General features: G+C 40.5%; 1 protein-coding gene across 11 annotated transcripts in view; it reads right to left on the bottom strand.

The window, feature by feature from the left end:
- ROBO2 (roundabout guidance receptor 2) overlaps positions 1-17,452 on the bottom strand; it is a 1,509,143-nt gene that overhangs the window by 160,638 nt on the left and 1,331,053 nt on the right. For all 11 annotated transcript variants that reach the window (XM_074971504.1, XM_074971513.1, XM_074971584.1 and 8 more), the window contains one exon: positions 11,398-11,536. In XM_074971504.1, coding sequence (XP_074827605.1) covers positions 11,398-11,536 — 139 coding nt within the window. The remainder of the gene's footprint in view (positions 1-11,397; positions 11,537-17,452) is intronic.

Below are 17,452 nucleotides of genomic sequence, written 5' to 3'. Positions count from 1 at the left end.
CATCACTGTGTTTTCAACAGCATTTATTTAATATCCAATAAAAACCAGAACAATTATAAAGGAAGAATCAATGCTTGAAGGGAATAGCACTGGGCTGGAATGCTGTTCCAGAACATTATCAATTTCAACAGAATTTAAGAATTCATGATTTTTAAAAGGATTAAAAAGTGGAAAAACCAAAAACCATCTGTGACCAACCAGCTTTCAGTGGGGAAGCAGAAAGTGCTCCACAGAACACCAGTTGTCCATGTGACAAAATTAAAGCATCTTTGGACTAAATTGACGGTTGACAGGGTCACTTTAAGTCTGTAGCCACATGGTTGTAAATAAATTCTTTCAGACTTGAATCACATCAATGCAGGATTGTCTTCATGAATCTGCAAACAGACAGTTTGAAATAATACCACCTCTGAGAGGTATCAACTCCGTTTCTCACCTCTCTGGAGGGTTGTTGACTCTTAAATACAAAGGAGAGGGGGAATCAATCCTCAGGTGTAGGGGAAGGGCCAACAGGAGAGAATCATGGTGAATGGGGTACCTCTTTGATACTTGTTAAGAATTATATATAAGACACCCCTCGCTCCCCCAGTTTTAAATGACTTGACTTGTTTTAGGATAGCAGCAAATAAACATGTTTGCACTGCAGGTCTGGGACCTCTACTTTTGATCTGTTAGGTTGTATGAAATATCCACAAGTTACATTATAGACCAACATATACCAGCCATGTGCTGTATTTAACTGTGGACAACAACATCCTCTGGAAACTGCCTCTAGTCTCTCCAGTTGCACATAAGTATACAAATAGCACATTACATTTCTTTCTTTTACTATCTCTCTTTGACAAGCTATTAAGAACATCCTGTTTTCTCCCCTATGCTTCTCATAAAGGGAGTCAGTCTCTCCCTGATGGTTAGTTTAGGAAGCAAAATGCTGAGAATGGAAAACACAATGGATGTAAGGTGATATAGTGTGAGTGCTACAGTTAATATGACAAACCTTTCCCCCCTGATTCCTTTATTTAGTACGGTTAATTGTTATTAATTGCAATAGAAATTTGCTGATGTAACCAAAGATTAGATCCATCACACCATTAAAACAGTCTTTCCCCTAATTAATTTTCAGTACACATTAGACTACATTTTGTTACAATCTGCACTAAGATTAACTCGACCAAAGCACTCAGCACTGTAGTGTTATTAACTCATATTTCATTGAAAGGTCATTCTCCCCTTGGTTGTATCTAGAGGAGGCTGCAGTTAAATACCTCACTGTTCCATCCACAAAATATAAATGTTGTTATGTAGTGCTTCTTTTGTACAATAGAATTCACAATTACACAGTTTCTTACCTGCTTACTGAAACAGCTTTTAAAATCTGATCCTGAGAGATGTTGGAGTCAAAGGGAAAGATAAGTGCTTGGGATCAGGCCCTACCTAAATCCTTTTTAAAAATGAAAGTTTCTGACTTTTATTCATTTAAAAGAACTGATACAAGTCTTATCTGAAACTCTTTCTGAAGAGTCCTACTATTGTGGACACTAAAGGGCTGTTTTTTAAAATCTAATCTTGTACATGCAGTTTTGTGCCCACAGAAATTACAAGTGCTAATCCTGGAAACTAGTTCTCTACCTGACAATGCATGCAAATCAGAAATCTAACTGGTGGAATTTGTGCCCACAAAATGTGTATGAAATTATGTGCAAGCACTAAAAAAGATATTAGATTTAAAAATGTGTCATGGATACCTCTGCTGCATGGGCTTTATAGTTGAAGCCAAAATGTAGCCAAATTCTTACCTGAACAAAAAGAGAACTTCTAATTAAGTCTAAATTATCACTTGTGACTGAAGTTGGTGCTGATATTGCTCTCACTTCAACAATTGCTTCATCAATTTTAGTACCGTTATACAAGGCACTGGTGAGACCTCACCTGGAATACTGTGTGCAGTTCTGGTCTCCCATGTTTAAGAAGGATGAATTCAAACTGGAACAGGTACAGAGAAGGGCTACTAGGATGATCTGAGGAATGGAAAATTTGTCTTGTGAAAGGAGACTCAAAGAGCTTGGCTTGTTTAGCCTAAGCAAAAGAAGGTTGAGGGGAGATATGATTGCCCTCTATAAATATATCAGAAGGATAAATACCGGAGAGGGAGAGGAATTATTTAAGCTCAGTACCAATGTGGACACAAGAACAAATGGACATAAACTGACCACCAGGAAATTTAGACTTGAAAGTAGATGAAGTTTTCTAACCATCAGAGGAGTGAAGTTTTGGAATAGCCTTCCAAGGGAAGCAGTGGGGGCAAAAGATCTATCTGGCTTTAAGATTAAACTCGATAAGTTTATGGAGGAGATGGTATGATGGGATAACATGGTTTTGGTAATTAAATATTCATGGTAAATAGGCCCAATGGCCTGTGATGGGATATTAGATGGGGTGGGATCTGAGTTACCCAGGAAAGAATTTTCTGTAGTATCTGGCTGGTGAATCTTGCCCATATGCTCAAGGGTTTAGCTGATCGCCATATTGGGGTCGGGAAGGAATTTTCCTCCAGGGCAGATTGGAAGAGGCCCTGGAGGTTTTTCACCTTCCTCTGTAGCATGGGGCACGGGTCACTTGCTGGAGGATTCTCTGCTCCTTGAAGTCTTTAAACCACGATTTGAGGACTTCAATAGCTCAGACATAGGTGAGAGGTTTTTTGCAGGAGTGGTTGGGTGAAATTCTGTGGCCTGCGTTGTGCAAGAGGTCAGACTAGATGATCATAATGGTCTCTTCTGACCTTAGTATCTATGAATCCATGAATCAAATTAAATATAAAATCAGAGGTTTGAATAATGCCTTTTTAACATAAAAGCACAAGAGATTATCCTTTAACAACACAAAATGATGCATGTATTTTTCCAAAATAATTTCTAAAATGAACATTGTCAATTTTAAGTAAATAAAAAACCATATCTCTGCTTTTCATGATTTTCTCTGCTGTTTCATATAATAACCCTCAATCTCATAACACTTAGCAATACACTTTGTGTAAACTGCATACCACTTTAATTCTGAAGTATAATTTAAGGTTTCCCTGTATACCTTCTCCCATTGTGTGGATGGCATCTAAAATAAATAACTCTTTCTGCTGGTGCAGTTGCCACTTTTCATTCCTTAGTACAATGCTCATCTACTGAGACAGTGTCTGTAAATACAACTTACAAGTGCAGGTTGTAATTTTATTAAAGATGTCTTTACAGAGCTCAACCAGCTGTTCTGTGCTGGAATACAAGAAACAAACAAACAAACAAAAACCCATGTGATTGCTCCTTAAGACATTTTTTAAGGCAACTGTAAAATACGTTCTCTGAGCAAGTCTCACCCTCATGAAGAGCTGGCACTGCTATCTTCTTCTGTGTGAAAGGTTTAAACAGTTATTACAGCGTGTCATAAATTTTAACTTGTAATTGAAAATCTCTTCACTTCCTCAGGAAAAAAAAATCCTGTATTACTTGCTACATAATTACAGGCTATGCAGCTGCTCTCTTAGACTTTACTAGGAAATGTGAAGACACGAAACACTGCACAAACTCTATTCAATTTTTTGTTAAATAGAAAGCCAAACAAATGTCACCCCTCCACCAAAGAATCTCAAACAATAACAATTTCCCCCTTCCTGTTCTAAGGATTAGAAGGAGCAGAGTCATGATTTGAGTAAGGCCATATTTGGTTAGAGATCTTAACTGTTATTCCCCATTTCTTAGGAGTCTATTTGCCCTTCAGAAAGTCCTATTTACATCAAGCATGTACCAAGGAGACAAGTGGATACCCAACTGTCTCACTGAAAAACAGTGTGATTTTATTTAAAAAAAAAATTCCAATATGTCCTGGTCCCTCTGCCTAACTTAGTTGCTTTTAAGTAATCTTTTGCCTTCAGTTGCTTTGAAATCATCTTTGTCCTATCTACCTGTATCATTTATATGGCAAACCAACTTTATTCATGAAATAGTGAACCTAATATTTTAGCTAGGGGCATCAGGCTAGTGACTCCACAATTTCCTGTTCACCTTCAGTAGTTTGACATGAGTCATATTTGATTAACTATTCCCCTAGCCTCAGTGCAGTGTGGTAGCTATGGATTGATGTAGAATTTTTAGAGCAATTAAAATAAAATATACACCATGTGCCTCTATCCTTGACTCACAGTGCATTTCAGTCTTGGGTCATTGATTCAAAATGGACAGCCTTTGGAATGAAGCTTTACACATCCCAGAGTTCACACTGTACTATTATTTTCCCTGTTGGTTTAGTACCAAAATTTGTAATATAGGGAATTGCTAATCTGTTGGGAGTAGTTTGTGGTCTACAAAAGAGTATAAATGCTGAATAATTCAGTTAATATATAATCAAAACAATGTAAGAGGAATGTGGCTGTAGGCAGCAATATTAGAGTGTATAAACTGTGTCCAAGGAGCCCTTCTTAGAGCTTTCTTAATTGATGGTCAGTTTCTTTGGAAACAAATATAGTGTTCTGTAACTAATAAAGCTGCACCAGGCACCAAAACCTTTACATATTTTCCGTGTAGTACCTACTTCAAAGTTTAAAATAATAAACCGATCTAAAATACTTATATGCCCCCCTATTACAAAAGTAGCTGACGATCTCACAGTCTTTGTCTTTACCCTCACAACTCCTCCACATGATATTATCTCTATTTTACAGAAGAGGAGCTGAATTATAGAGAGATGGTAAGGGCCAATTTTAAAAAGATATTTATGCACCTAATGATGCAAGTTGGTGTCTAACGAGATTTTCAAAGGTATCTAAAGTGACTTGCCAGAGCTCACACAGGAAATCTGTGGTGGAACAGGGACTTGTGCACAGGTCTCCGAAGTCCCAGGATAGTGCCCTGACCACGTACTTTGTTATCTTTCATTTCTCAGAACTTTTGGAAATCAGGCCTATTATTTAGGCACCTACAAAAGGATTTAACAGTAAGATTTTTTTTAAAAATACCTACTTGACTTAGAAGCACCAGTCATTGACTTTCATTGGGATTTATGCTCCTAAACCACTCAGACAGTATCACAGAAAATTTACTTTAGGCATGCAATTTTGAAAAATCTTTCTAAAAAACACCAAACCACACTTCATATTTCTACTTAAATTCAGTTTAAAAATAACATCATTCATTTATTTTTGTAAATAGGAATCTGAACAAAAACACTAGATTACAACTTTATTGTTAATATAACTTAAAAATACTCAAAGTTTCTTCTGAAGTTATGAGTTGCTTGTTTTTCTTAAATTAATCCAGCTGCAACTTGAGCTACACATAGCTTTAATTATAAAGATCCTTTTGTGAACAATAATAGTAAGGTTTCTGAGGAGCTGAAGGGCTTTTCAATTACTATGCAACACAAAGTTTGTTGTAGTAATAGCTATATAATTTGACTGTATTATCTCCTAAGTATGATACGTGATTATGCTCTCCTTACTCTTAGATTTCTCAATAAACAGAAATTTTAAAGAAGAATTTAGATTGATAGAGAGAGAGAGATTTACATTTTTGTGGGCTAATATCCTGATCTTGCACATTACTTTGTACAACTGCTTCATATGAGGTGCTCATTGCAAAATCAGGGCCTAACACTCTGTATAACAAAATTCATGTTTTAGCATCACTGAACTAGAAACTTTTGAAAGCTGAAATCTCTAACGGAAACCTTAATAAACCTTTAACACTAGTCACCTTAGTGGGCACCTCCTATAATCCTGCCATTGTAATCCTGGGAGGAAGCCAAGAGGAGAATATTATTTAAAAACAGAATATACACTAACATTAGGCAGCTGTACAAAGAATGTCATCAGCTGTGGAAATAGGAAATTGACACTCTAAGCTGTAAGACAAATAGATGGGTGGAACATCTGCTCAGAGGAGGGTTTTATTTATGTAATAAGGGATGCAAAGGGAAAACTTTCTGAAGGTTTCATGCTGAAATGTAGAGGCAAAATGCTTATAATAGAGGTGCTCAGAAGATGCAAGTTAGCTTCATTTTCTCTTAAAAAAAATCTCCCATTCAATCAAAGAGAAAATATTCAGTTCTCTTCACTTCAACTGACAGAGCTGTCATGCTGTCTCTTGCCCATATTTTAGATATTCATTTTGTCTATAGCTTGACAAATATCTTTGCTCACACTGAACAAATATATATAGTAAATGCTGTTCTTTCGGATTACTCCAAATTTAGCTGCCTAGATAAAACACAGTTCAAAATGGTTTGAGAGTGCCAAGTACTCTTTGTATGATGAAGACATCACTTTAAGCTTTTGTTCATATGAATGATAGATTTCTTCTCCCTTTACCTCATCCTTAAAGGAAGCTGAATAGTCTTAAAATGTACTAGAGTGAAAGAACTAGAAACTAAAGTAATCTGCTTATTCAGTGAACATGTAAAGCACAGGAAGGGGTAGTAGAAATGCCACTCACCCACGTAAACAGGGAACTGATGGGGTCAGCGATGAAGGGAGACAGTCCAAGCAGCCAGGGAGGGAGACACTTGCCAAGGTACAATAGGTAGCACCTCCCCCTGGGAGTCTCTGGAACTTATTGGCCAGCTGGGGAGTGAAAGGTGCTGATTGGCCAGCATTCCCCAGCTTCAGGATTTAATCCAGCATGGGGGCCATATGGAGCCTCCTTCGGCTCTGTTCCAGCAGCCCACCCTATGCTCCCAAACAAGGAACGGGAATCTGGCCAGACAGATGCTGCAGGTCTAGCTGATCACCTGCTTAGGGGATCAGGAAGGAATTTTTTCTCCTATAGGCCATTTGGCAGAAGACCAGGGAGTTTTTTGCCTTCCTCACAGCACGTACAAGACACAGTGAGTTAAGTAGGAAGGTGCTTAGTATGTAACTGAGGTACTGGGGTGGAGTTGTTTATTTGTTGTAACTTGTGGCCAATTGCCAGAGTGGCTAATGAATGGTTCCCAGATTTTGGTGAAGGGCCTTGGGTTTCTGTGATAGGGTCAGACCTTGTGGCCCTGCTACACCCTCTGTTCCCCTTGGGGCGGATGGAGGGTGCTAAGACTCAGAGAGAGCTGACTTCTGGAGGGTAGACTGAGGAGAGCCTACTCTGCTTTATGGGTTACTTGGTAAGGAGCCCTGTAACTCCTGCAGTGGAACCAATTAAATGTCTGGTATAGGAGAGTATGCATGGTAGGTGGGTAGCCTCCCCTGTGGTAAAGTTTAATAAAAGGTGTAATCTGCTGCTTAATTCCATACATGTGTCAGTCCTCATTTTCCTGCTCTGTCCACATCAAGCCTTCCCTGAACTGCCTCATCAATGTATCTCAGCCCTGACCTAAAGAACTGAGGCCAAATCCCCAGCAGGTATAAATCATCACAGATCTATTTACTTCAATGAAGCTATGTCATCATGGGGCGGGGGGGAGGCAGGGAGGGTGGGGGTGCTCTAGTCCTCTCTCTAGAGAGAACAACTTTCACACCCTTCAAATCCTCAGTCTTCCTGATGAGACTGCTGACAAGTGTCTGCCTGTTAGCATGACATTGATCCCAGAAAAAAAATAATGGAATGACTGATACTAACTAACTAAACCAAAGGACTCAACTAAAAGAGTTAAAGAAAGATTGGCATTAATTATGTTACTGTAACATACACACCTGGGTGTGGTGTTTTGTCCCATCTCGTGGTATTGAGACCACTTAGAGACAGAGATTAATGAGTCTGCTCTACAGCCTTAGCTAATGGCCATATGGCTTTTAGCTCATGCAATAGAGGCTCACGCACTAAGCTCCAGAGGCCCCAGATTCGATTCTGCCCGCCGACGACAGGGAATCTGTTGGCATTACAAGTGGGGGCTTGTCCAGGATTTCAACTGGGAAGCCTCCGAAGCTTGGGACGTGCTTCCTCAGCTATGGGAAGTATGTAACCCCCACGCCCTCTAGGTGTGCTGTTCTGTCCCCTCTGGTGGCATTGAGACCACTTAGAGAGACAGGGATTAATGAGTCTGCTCTACAGCCTTAGCTAACAGCCATATGGCTTATAGTACATGCAGTAGAGACTCATGCATTTAGCTCCAAAGGTTCCAGGTTCAATCCTGCCTGCCAATGACCGGGATCTGTCAGCGTTGCATTACCAACATGAGTTTATGGAAAATATATATTGCCGAAAAAACCTTAATATAATATACTCAGACGTCTGAAAGGCATTTGACTTGGTATCACAATTTTTGATAAAGAATATAGAATAATACAAAATCAACATGGCACATATTAAATAGACTAAAAACTGGTTTACTGATAGGTCTCAAAATGCAATTGTAAATGAGGGATCATCATCAAGTAGGTGTGTTTCTAATGGGGTCACACAGATTGGTTCTTGACACTGTACTCTTTAATATCTTTATCAATGACCTGGAAGGAGACACAAACTCATTACTGATAAAGTCTGCAGATGATGCAAAGATTGTGGAACTGGTAAATGGTAAATAATGAAGAAGAGAGGTCACTGTTACAGAGTAATCTGGATCGCTTGGTAAGAGGGGCACAAGCAAATAATATTTGTTTCAACAGGCTAAATGTAAGGTTATACATTTAAGAATGTAGGCCACATTTATAGGAGGAGGAAGAATCTATCCTGGGAAGCAGTAAGTCTGAAAAAGACTTGGGCATTATGTAGAAGGTCAGACTACATGATCACAAATGGCCCTTTGTGGTCTTAAAATGAATGAATCTCAGTATCATTGTAGCGGCTTGTGATGTTCTAAGGACTAAGATGAAGATTCTAACACTGTACCTTCCAATTATAATTGCAAAAACCTGTTAATGCAATGTTAAACTGCACTATAAAAACACAACATCTGGAGTATTCTCTGGTGGCTAAAGCTGGTTATGATCAGAATGTTAGCGTGCATCCCCGTTTCATTTATGTAAACAATGAAAACCATTTTTGTGTGTGTATATATATAAGAAAGGCCTGTGGATGTTTTAAAATGAAACTTTTATTAAGAGGAAATCATATTTGGATATGAAATTAAAGGTAATGCATCTCACAAACGTTAAAATATGAAAAGAAAGAGAAGAGCATATAGGCAGTAACAATGAACATGATCTAATGAAATATAAAACTTAATTGCAAACCACCATCAGTTCAGCATCTGGCATTTCTACTTACAAGACTGACATAATAGTAATAACAATGATTTTTAAAAAACACCTGAACACAATAGATGCCCTAAGCACGAAAGTATACACAGTGAAACAAAAATCAAAAACAAAAGGACATCTTGATCTGCCCACACATCAAAATCCCAAGTTTGATGTAAACATTCTAATAATAAGCTTCCCTGACAGTGGTTCTCACACTAAATATAGACACATTTGTTACTGCATTTGGAAAAAAAGCTCTGTCAAAAATCTCCCCTTATTTTAAACGGCAAAGTAAAGATATATTTTAATAGCTATAAACATGCATCCTATTCAAATGGTAAGTTCAGCATGAGTAATGAATTTAGGGTTATTTGTCCTGTTCTGTTTTTTGTCATTTTATTAATTTTTTTGGGTGGTAGGAGGAATTAAAAACCCAATCTTGCAAATATTACTTAGAGTATTGTTGCCACCATTGTTGTTGTGAGCTAAGGTTGTGATTCCCCTGCTCGCAGACACATACACGCAGTAACTTGATGACCGCTAGTGCAAGCATAAGTGGCAGTGTAGCTGCGGTAGCAAGGGCGGCAGAAGCGGAGGCACAGCTTAGCTGCGCAGAGTATTTTCCCATCCGTTTCAGCAGCGCTTCTACTCTGCACAGCTAAAGTGTGCCATGCTGCCATTGCCTGTGCTAGCACCACAGCTACACTTCTATTTCTACCTGAGCTCGCTCTGACTGAGCTCCCGCAAGGGTGTATACACGAGCAGGGAAACGAGACTCCTGGCTCATAGTGCAGGCATGGTCAGAGTCCCCTTTGATAGTCACTTTTGGTCAACAAAGGAAGGTGTTAAGAGGCCTTCAGTCTACCAAGGGGAAGTCGGGGTGGGGATAAGTAAAGTTTACCATATGTCAAACAAAATGTTCTTTCACAACATCTTATCAAAACACAAGCTCATACGAGGCATAATGGAGCGAGCCACAGAAAAAAAACCCAGACATTCATTTACTGATACTTCAGAAAAAAACAAACCTCTTAATACAATCAAATGTCCATTTTCAGGAGAGAGTATTATTCTATTGACTCGGCACTCGACAATGATATACCAACACATGTTTCTGTGCTATTTTTCATGTCACTTTACCTGTCTATATATAGAACATTTCAAGAAGAACGAGAAAAGACAATATAATGAGTATGACACGGTATATTGTTTATGTGGGAGATGAACAAGGGGCTAGATGATGAATGCAAACTCCCTTTAATGTTATTTCTGCTTGTATATCGACAACAACATGTCACGACCAAACATTTTACCATTGCTGGAAATATGAACACTGCTTTTGTTTGTGCTTGGTCAGGTAAGGAGAAAAGTTTGGTTGTTGAATATGACTGCTCCTGCTGATTCTCCTCCCAGTGAGACCAATAGGAGCTTTGCAATTAATTTCAATGGGAACAACCTTAATGTGTTCACAGCTGGAGTTATTTTCTCCTCCATCATTTGCTCAGTCCTCTACCGTTCTAGCACTTGAAATTATTGTACAAACATTCACCTCTCTATTAATAACTACCTTCTCAAGGTGTTGCCTTATTTTCCACTTTCACTGGGGAAATATGTTTTTCAAGTTAAACTAAGTCTGTTGTGTTAGTGGCTTCCTGCCTTTCTTCCTGCCAGGACATCTGTTACTAATGACTGAGCCCTCTTAACTTTCTTTTCTCTACTTCCGGCATTTTGTTTCTTTCTTTCCAAAATATTCCAGAAAAGACAGAATTACTTTCTAGCCTCAAACCATTGTGTAAGACTGGATAAGAGCCAGCAAACCCTTCCAGCCTACCTTATTTTTATGCCTTCCAACTACTGTTTCCAAGTGGTATGTAAGCACTCTGGTCTGTTTGCCCCCTATAGAGCATCTGTAAGTTATTTTCTGGAATATCAGCTTTCTAAAGTACTTATTATTGTTTCTGGGGGCTCATCAGATATGTTCTTGAAGTGGAGTGAATGCCCATGTTGACAAAATAACTCTCCACCACTCCTCTCCCCAAGACCCTCTTCCATGGGTGATCATACCCCAACTGGTTTTCCTTAGTTCACCAGATCAGGATCATATTTGATAGGGTAATTTGACCAACAGGCAATAAACTTGATTACCTATTATATCTGATTTCTAGGGTTTTACACTAGAGAACAAAGCAATCAGGGTTAACCAGAGAGGAGAGACTGACAATGAGAACAAGAATGGTTACTCTTACCTTCCTCTTGGCAAATCCACATCATCTTTCTTCCACCGGACTGTTGGCTGGGGATCCCCCTGGACCTGACATCGGAATTCTATTGCCTCTTCCTCCAGAACCACTTGGTTAATTGGTCTCCTGAGAAACGTGGGTCGTTCTTGAAAGAGATTTTAAAATGATATATAGTCAGTTGGGTTGACTACATTAAAATATTACAGGTATAGATATAAATGAATTGATGATGTTGTGATTGATGAGAATGGGCACAGATACACTCAACAGTTGAGAACAAGGAAGGAAAGTCAGTGGCTGCCACAACAGATTCGGCATGAAACATAAAAAACTGTATGCCACAGGAGCAGCAAAATTACATAATCAGCTGCCTCAGAAAAAGTAGCTTAAGAAAGAGAACAAATATTTTAACTGCATCTACTCTAGTTCCAAATATGCAATATCAGGCTACGAAATACTAAATCTATGGCTACATTGTGAGCAGCCATGCAGGGTCAAAGGGGGCAAGCGAAAAACATCCCATTCTTGCTAATTTCACAATCGGCACACATAGTTACAGTTGCATTCCCTGCACTCTGGGTAGCGTACAAGACAGTTTGTGGGAAATGAGAATCGGAAAATGGGGCAGGGAAGTGGGGTCACTGCCCTCCCCCTCTGCACCATGCCACAGAGTAGGGGGAGTGCACCAGGATCAGTAATCTGCTAAGAGATGGAGTAGATTGCCAACCTACCATGTACAAGGAGCTGCCCAGACAGATTCACAGAATCAGAAAAATGTAGGGCTGAAAAGAAACTCAAGAAGTTATCAAGACCAGTACCCTGGGCTGAGGCAGGACCATGTAAACCTAGACCAGCCCTGACAGGGTATAGAATCAACACCCATGAGGAAGGCACCAGAAATATTCTGTGTATGGGGCTAGAGAGGAAACTGTCGTCAGCCAGGGGGAGATATCACCCTGAGCAGGAGACAGTTGGAGCAACTCCTGAAGCTGCAATAGAAACTCCCATCCAGGAGATCACAACGCCCACCACTACTGGGAATGCATTGAACTCCCAGGGTAAGCCTGACAGAGTGAGTCTGATTCAGCTATCCAGGTAGAAGGACTCCTAGAAAACTGCTACTCAGACAGAAGGTACTGCTGAACTTTTCCACTTTGAGTTGGCTCTGGAAGAAGTTATTCCCAGGTGCACTATTTTCTTTTTGATCCCTTATCAGAAGAGCCATAAGAAGGCCCACAATGGGCAGGGGCCCCTTCGCAAGGACTAAGAAACTGAAACTGAATATAAGCCACCCAGTGTAGATAAGTTGGGATGGTCAGCGGCTCCCACGATCTGGGATAAAAACTTAACGGGACTCTTTTACACCAGCCCCGGGGCACCCACGAAAAAAAAATGGTGGGTGCAGAACAGCCACTGGCAGCTCCCCCGATCAGTGCCTCCTCCTCCCCCCAGCGCCTCCCATCTGCCATGAATCAGCTGTTCCGCAGCAGGCAGGAGGCGCTGGGGGGAGGAGAGAGGGTGTGGCATGGGGCGGGGCAGGGAGAGGCAAGGAAGAAGTGGGGCAGACGCAGTGTGGGAGCAGGAAGAGACAGGGTGGGGGTGAGGCCTTCGGGAAGGGGTAGAGTGGTGGCGGGGCCGGGGGAGGCACATTAGAAAGTCGGTGCCTATTGCAGCATCTCAGAATTGGATATTTTCCACAACTGTTAAGAACTTGCTGGAAAATAAGTAACTGCATAAGTGCAGAGCACAGTTATCAAGGACATTCAAATGACAATAGTTGTTATTTCCATTTTGCCATCATCTCTGCATTTTGCATAGTGCGAATGAGGGAAAAAAACAAGTTTTTTCTTTTGTTGTTTTCTGCATTTTGTATCACTCAGACAGGCCCCTGAGTATGTCCAATAGCTAATTATACAGCTATAGAGTGATCAGAGTGAATGCCATTGGCAATGCAAATAACATCCTTTATGTGAGTTTAACTGGATTTGAATCACCTGCATAACTTGCTTACAATATTAATCTCTCAGGAGACAGAACGGTGCTTGCCAGTGCATGATAAATAAAATATGTTTCTCACACAGGCAAGTCAAATCCAGTTTCAGATCAGAACTTTGGAAAATATGACTTTTTTTTAAAGCTTTGGGCATAAATAAAGTCTAGTGGTATAATTAAACGAAAGCTTATGCTCAAATAAATTGGTTAGTCTCTAAGGTGCCACAAGTACTCCTGTTCTTTTTGCGAATACAGACTGACACGGCTGCTACTCTGAAACCTGTCATTAAACATTGTAATTCTGTCAACAATATTCAGAACACAATATATCTGAGAAAATAGCAGGAAAGGGTGATAAATTAAAATCATAGCCACATATAAAATTTTTAATGTAGCCATTTTAAAAGCTTGAGCTGAGTAAATAAAGTGCCCATTGCCCAAGCTATGCTTTGCAGATGAATACTCTTTGAAGAGGACTATAAAGTAGGTCATGGATATATGTCATGTCAGCTAGTTGTACTATTACTAGTGTGACCTTTATAACTTCAGAATAAACTTTGCTTGCAGTTATAAAAGTGACTTGTTAATGTAACCAGAAAACCAGGTAGACACCTACAATATGTTGCAGCACTTGAGGCAAAAGCCTACAGAACTGATCCTACCCAGATAAGAAGGAGAATCCTGTTCTTTCTTTGGAGGAGGAGGATCAATTATTAGGGCCCTACCAAATTCACGGCTCATTTTGGTCAATGTCAAGGTCATAGGATTTTAAAAATTGTAAATGTCATTATTGCAGCCATTTAAATCTTAAATTTCATGGTGTTGTAATAGTAGGGGTCCTGACCCATAAAGAAGTTGGGGGAGGGGTCATAAGGTTATTGTGAAGGGGGCAGGGTTGCGGTACTTATGTCTGCACTTCTGCTGGCGGCAGTGCTGCCTTCAGAGCTGGGCAGCTGGAGAGTGCTGGCTGCTGACCGGGAGCCCAGCTCTGCAGGCAGAGCTGCTGCCAGTATCAGCGCAGAAGAATGGCATGGTATGGTATTGTCACCCTTTCTTCTGCATTGCTGCCTGGAGAGCTGGGCCCTCAGTCAGCTGCCACCACTCTCTGGACGCCCAGCTCTGAAGGCAGCAGCGCAGAAGTAAGTACGGCATGGTATGGTATTGCCACGCTTACTTCTGTGCTGCTGCTGGCGGGGCGCTGCCTTCAGAGCTGGGTGCCTGGCCAAGAGCTGCTGCTCTCTGGCCACCTAGCTCTGAAGGCAGCACAGAATTAAGAGTGGCAATACTGTGACCTTCCCAAAATAACACTGTGACACTCCTGCAACTCCCTTTTGGGTCAGGACCCCCAGTTTGAGAAACGCTGGTCTCCCCTGTGAAATCTGCATAGTATCGGGTAAAAGCAAACAAAAGATCAGATTTCACGGGGGAGACCAGCGTTTCTCAAACTGGGGGTCCTGACCCAAAAGGGAGTTGCAGGGGTGTCATAATGTTATTTTGGGAAGGTCACAGTATTGCCACTCTTAATTCTGAGACCAGATTTCACAGTCTCACACAATGTTTTTCATGGCCGTGAATTTGGTAGAGCCCTACCAGCGATTCAGTACTCGACTGAATGAACCCTACATTCACATCCTAAACACTACTGTAATAATCTTTGTACAAATATGTCTTGTGAAGTATCATTTGAAAACTAATAACTTACTGAGCCAATAGTATCATGGTGAGATGTATGTAACAACATTATCTGTAAAGTTATGAACATAAGCTGAAATTATGACTGAAATGGGGTTAACAGACAAGTCGGGGGCTGGATAAACCTGTTTCTCAAAGCCAAAAGACAAACTGGCACCTCTAGTCAGGTGTCATCCATGTTAATGGGCAATAACCTGTCAAGTGGCCATTCTTTGGCAAAGAAGAGAGGCAGTAACAGATCGATCTACATTTTAGCAAACAGCAACCTGGAACCTCTTTCACCATGAGATTCAGTGACGCCAACCTCACAGTGGGAATCAACATTATCTAGGGCTCACACTCAGGAAAATGCATTTCAAAGGTTGACTGGACTATAAAGGTGAGGAACAAAAACAGCCCATGTAGCTCTCCCTCTTTCTTTGTCACCTCAGACAACAAAGGAAGCCACCATTTTACTCTGGGAGAGATCCTGACCTGAAATTTGGTCAGTCCTGTTGCTGGGAGTGTGCGGTGAGAATTTTATCTTGAACCGAGTCTAGTCTGTTAAGTTTTAGCTATTAGAAAGTGGTTTATCTTTATTTCTCTTGTGACCATTTCTGACTTTAGCACCTTGTACTTGTACTCATTTAAAAGTTATGCCTTTGTTGTTACATAAATGTGTTTTATTCTTTAATCAAAACCAATCCAGTGTTGTGAATGGCTTGGTAACTCCAACTAAAGTAGCAACACGTTGGATATTTTTGCCTTACAGAAGCAATGGACCTAAAATATCTGAACTCTCCAGGAGAGGGCTGGACGGTGCAGAACACATGTTTTGGGGTGCAAATTTGGGACTAGGAGTGTGATGGGGTCATCCTTCAAGTAGTAACCAAGTCTGTTGGAAGCCAGAGTGTGGCTGCTGTGCTGCCAACAGGCTGCTGGGTCAAAGTTGCTGGACCAGGGCTGTGGCCACACACAGACATTCATGATGTGACCTGCTGGCTGGCAGGCTGATTGTGAGGAACCCAAGTTGGAAGCTACAACAACAAAGCATTGTGAGGCACTCAAGGTTGTAGGGCAGAGGGGACACACCCTCTCACTGGTCTGGATTGCACCCTGGAATGTGACACCCAGTACTTACTTTTCCTTTATTTAACTAATTACGTGTATACTGCAGTTCATTAGAGAGGCCCTGATGGCCCTCAGATATGTGTTACTGCCCTCTATATGCCCCTTAAAAAAGTTAGATGATCATGTATGGGAAGTCAAAATCTAATAAAAGCAGTCCTAAATGCCTTAATATCTTTTTCTGCCAAGACAACTGCTGGATTAAGGGATGTAACGTGTCCTCTACTTAAATTTAAAACTGTTTTCTCTTTCTTAATTGGAAAGAAAATCATTTTTACGGTGTTTTCGTCTTCTGGTAAGAAGCATGACAAACCTGTTTAAGATGCTTTTTTAAAAAAAATATTGCAAGTGGGGGGGGGGGGAATCTGCTTTTTCACCTAGAGATATTGACGCAAAGGAAGAACATTAGAGGCATTTTTTTTTCCAGATCTCAGCCAATGGAGTGAATATTTTGTTAATTGTAGCATGATTTGGATTACTTTCCACCCTAATAGCCTCAAAGCTCTCATTGCCAAAAATGAGGCCATAGGAGATGAAAGGATGAGTGTGGGTCATGCTATGTTTTAAAAGGTTCTTAGTGTATGCTGAGTGAGCAAGTGAAAATATGATGACAAAAGCTGGTGGTTCTGTATTCAGGACATTCTTCCCAATTAATGAACCCTTGATATATAGAGAATTGTCAGAATACTTTAGTAAAGTCCATCTTGTAGCCACAGAAAATAGTGCTGACTCAAGGGCTATAAGAAGGAGAAAATTGGGATCTCACATCTTCAGTAAAGTTTCTACTTCCAGGGGTATTTTTTTTTCCAAATACAGTGTAATCCTTAATGGGGAACTCAAATTCTGTCCCTACGGCTGTTGACCAGGCAGTGTCTTTCTAACAAAGACACTTCCTTATCTCATGCTGACTCAATAACAAAGTTCATATAGCTTAAAATAAAAGGCTGAATTCAGAGATGGGTCTGTCTTAGAGGAATCTAAGTGGCATAACTTACCTCCTTCTAGCACCCTCTCTAGTTGTGTTTCACCAACTTAAATTCTCTCTCAAAGTCTTTAATTACTTTGACTTTCTCAGGGCCTGAGAAAAAGCCTCCTGAAGTAAATGGAAAGACTGCCAATGAGTGAGCTTCAGATGAGTCCCTTAGATTTAATGACAACTTATTCACACAACATACAGCATATGCATCCTTATGCATCATCAATGAATCGGACCCTTAGAGTCCAAGACAGTGACAAGGAGCAACTCGGGCTGAGATCTTTGATGAGAGGA

Source organism: Natator depressus, chromosome 1 (genome assembly GCF_965152275.1).
Source record: "Natator depressus isolate rNatDep1 chromosome 1, rNatDep2.hap1, whole genome shotgun sequence".
Classification (NCBI taxonomy): Eukaryota; Metazoa; Chordata; order Testudines; family Cheloniidae; genus Natator; species Natator depressus.
This window is presented reverse-complemented; position numbering and strand designations above follow the sequence as displayed.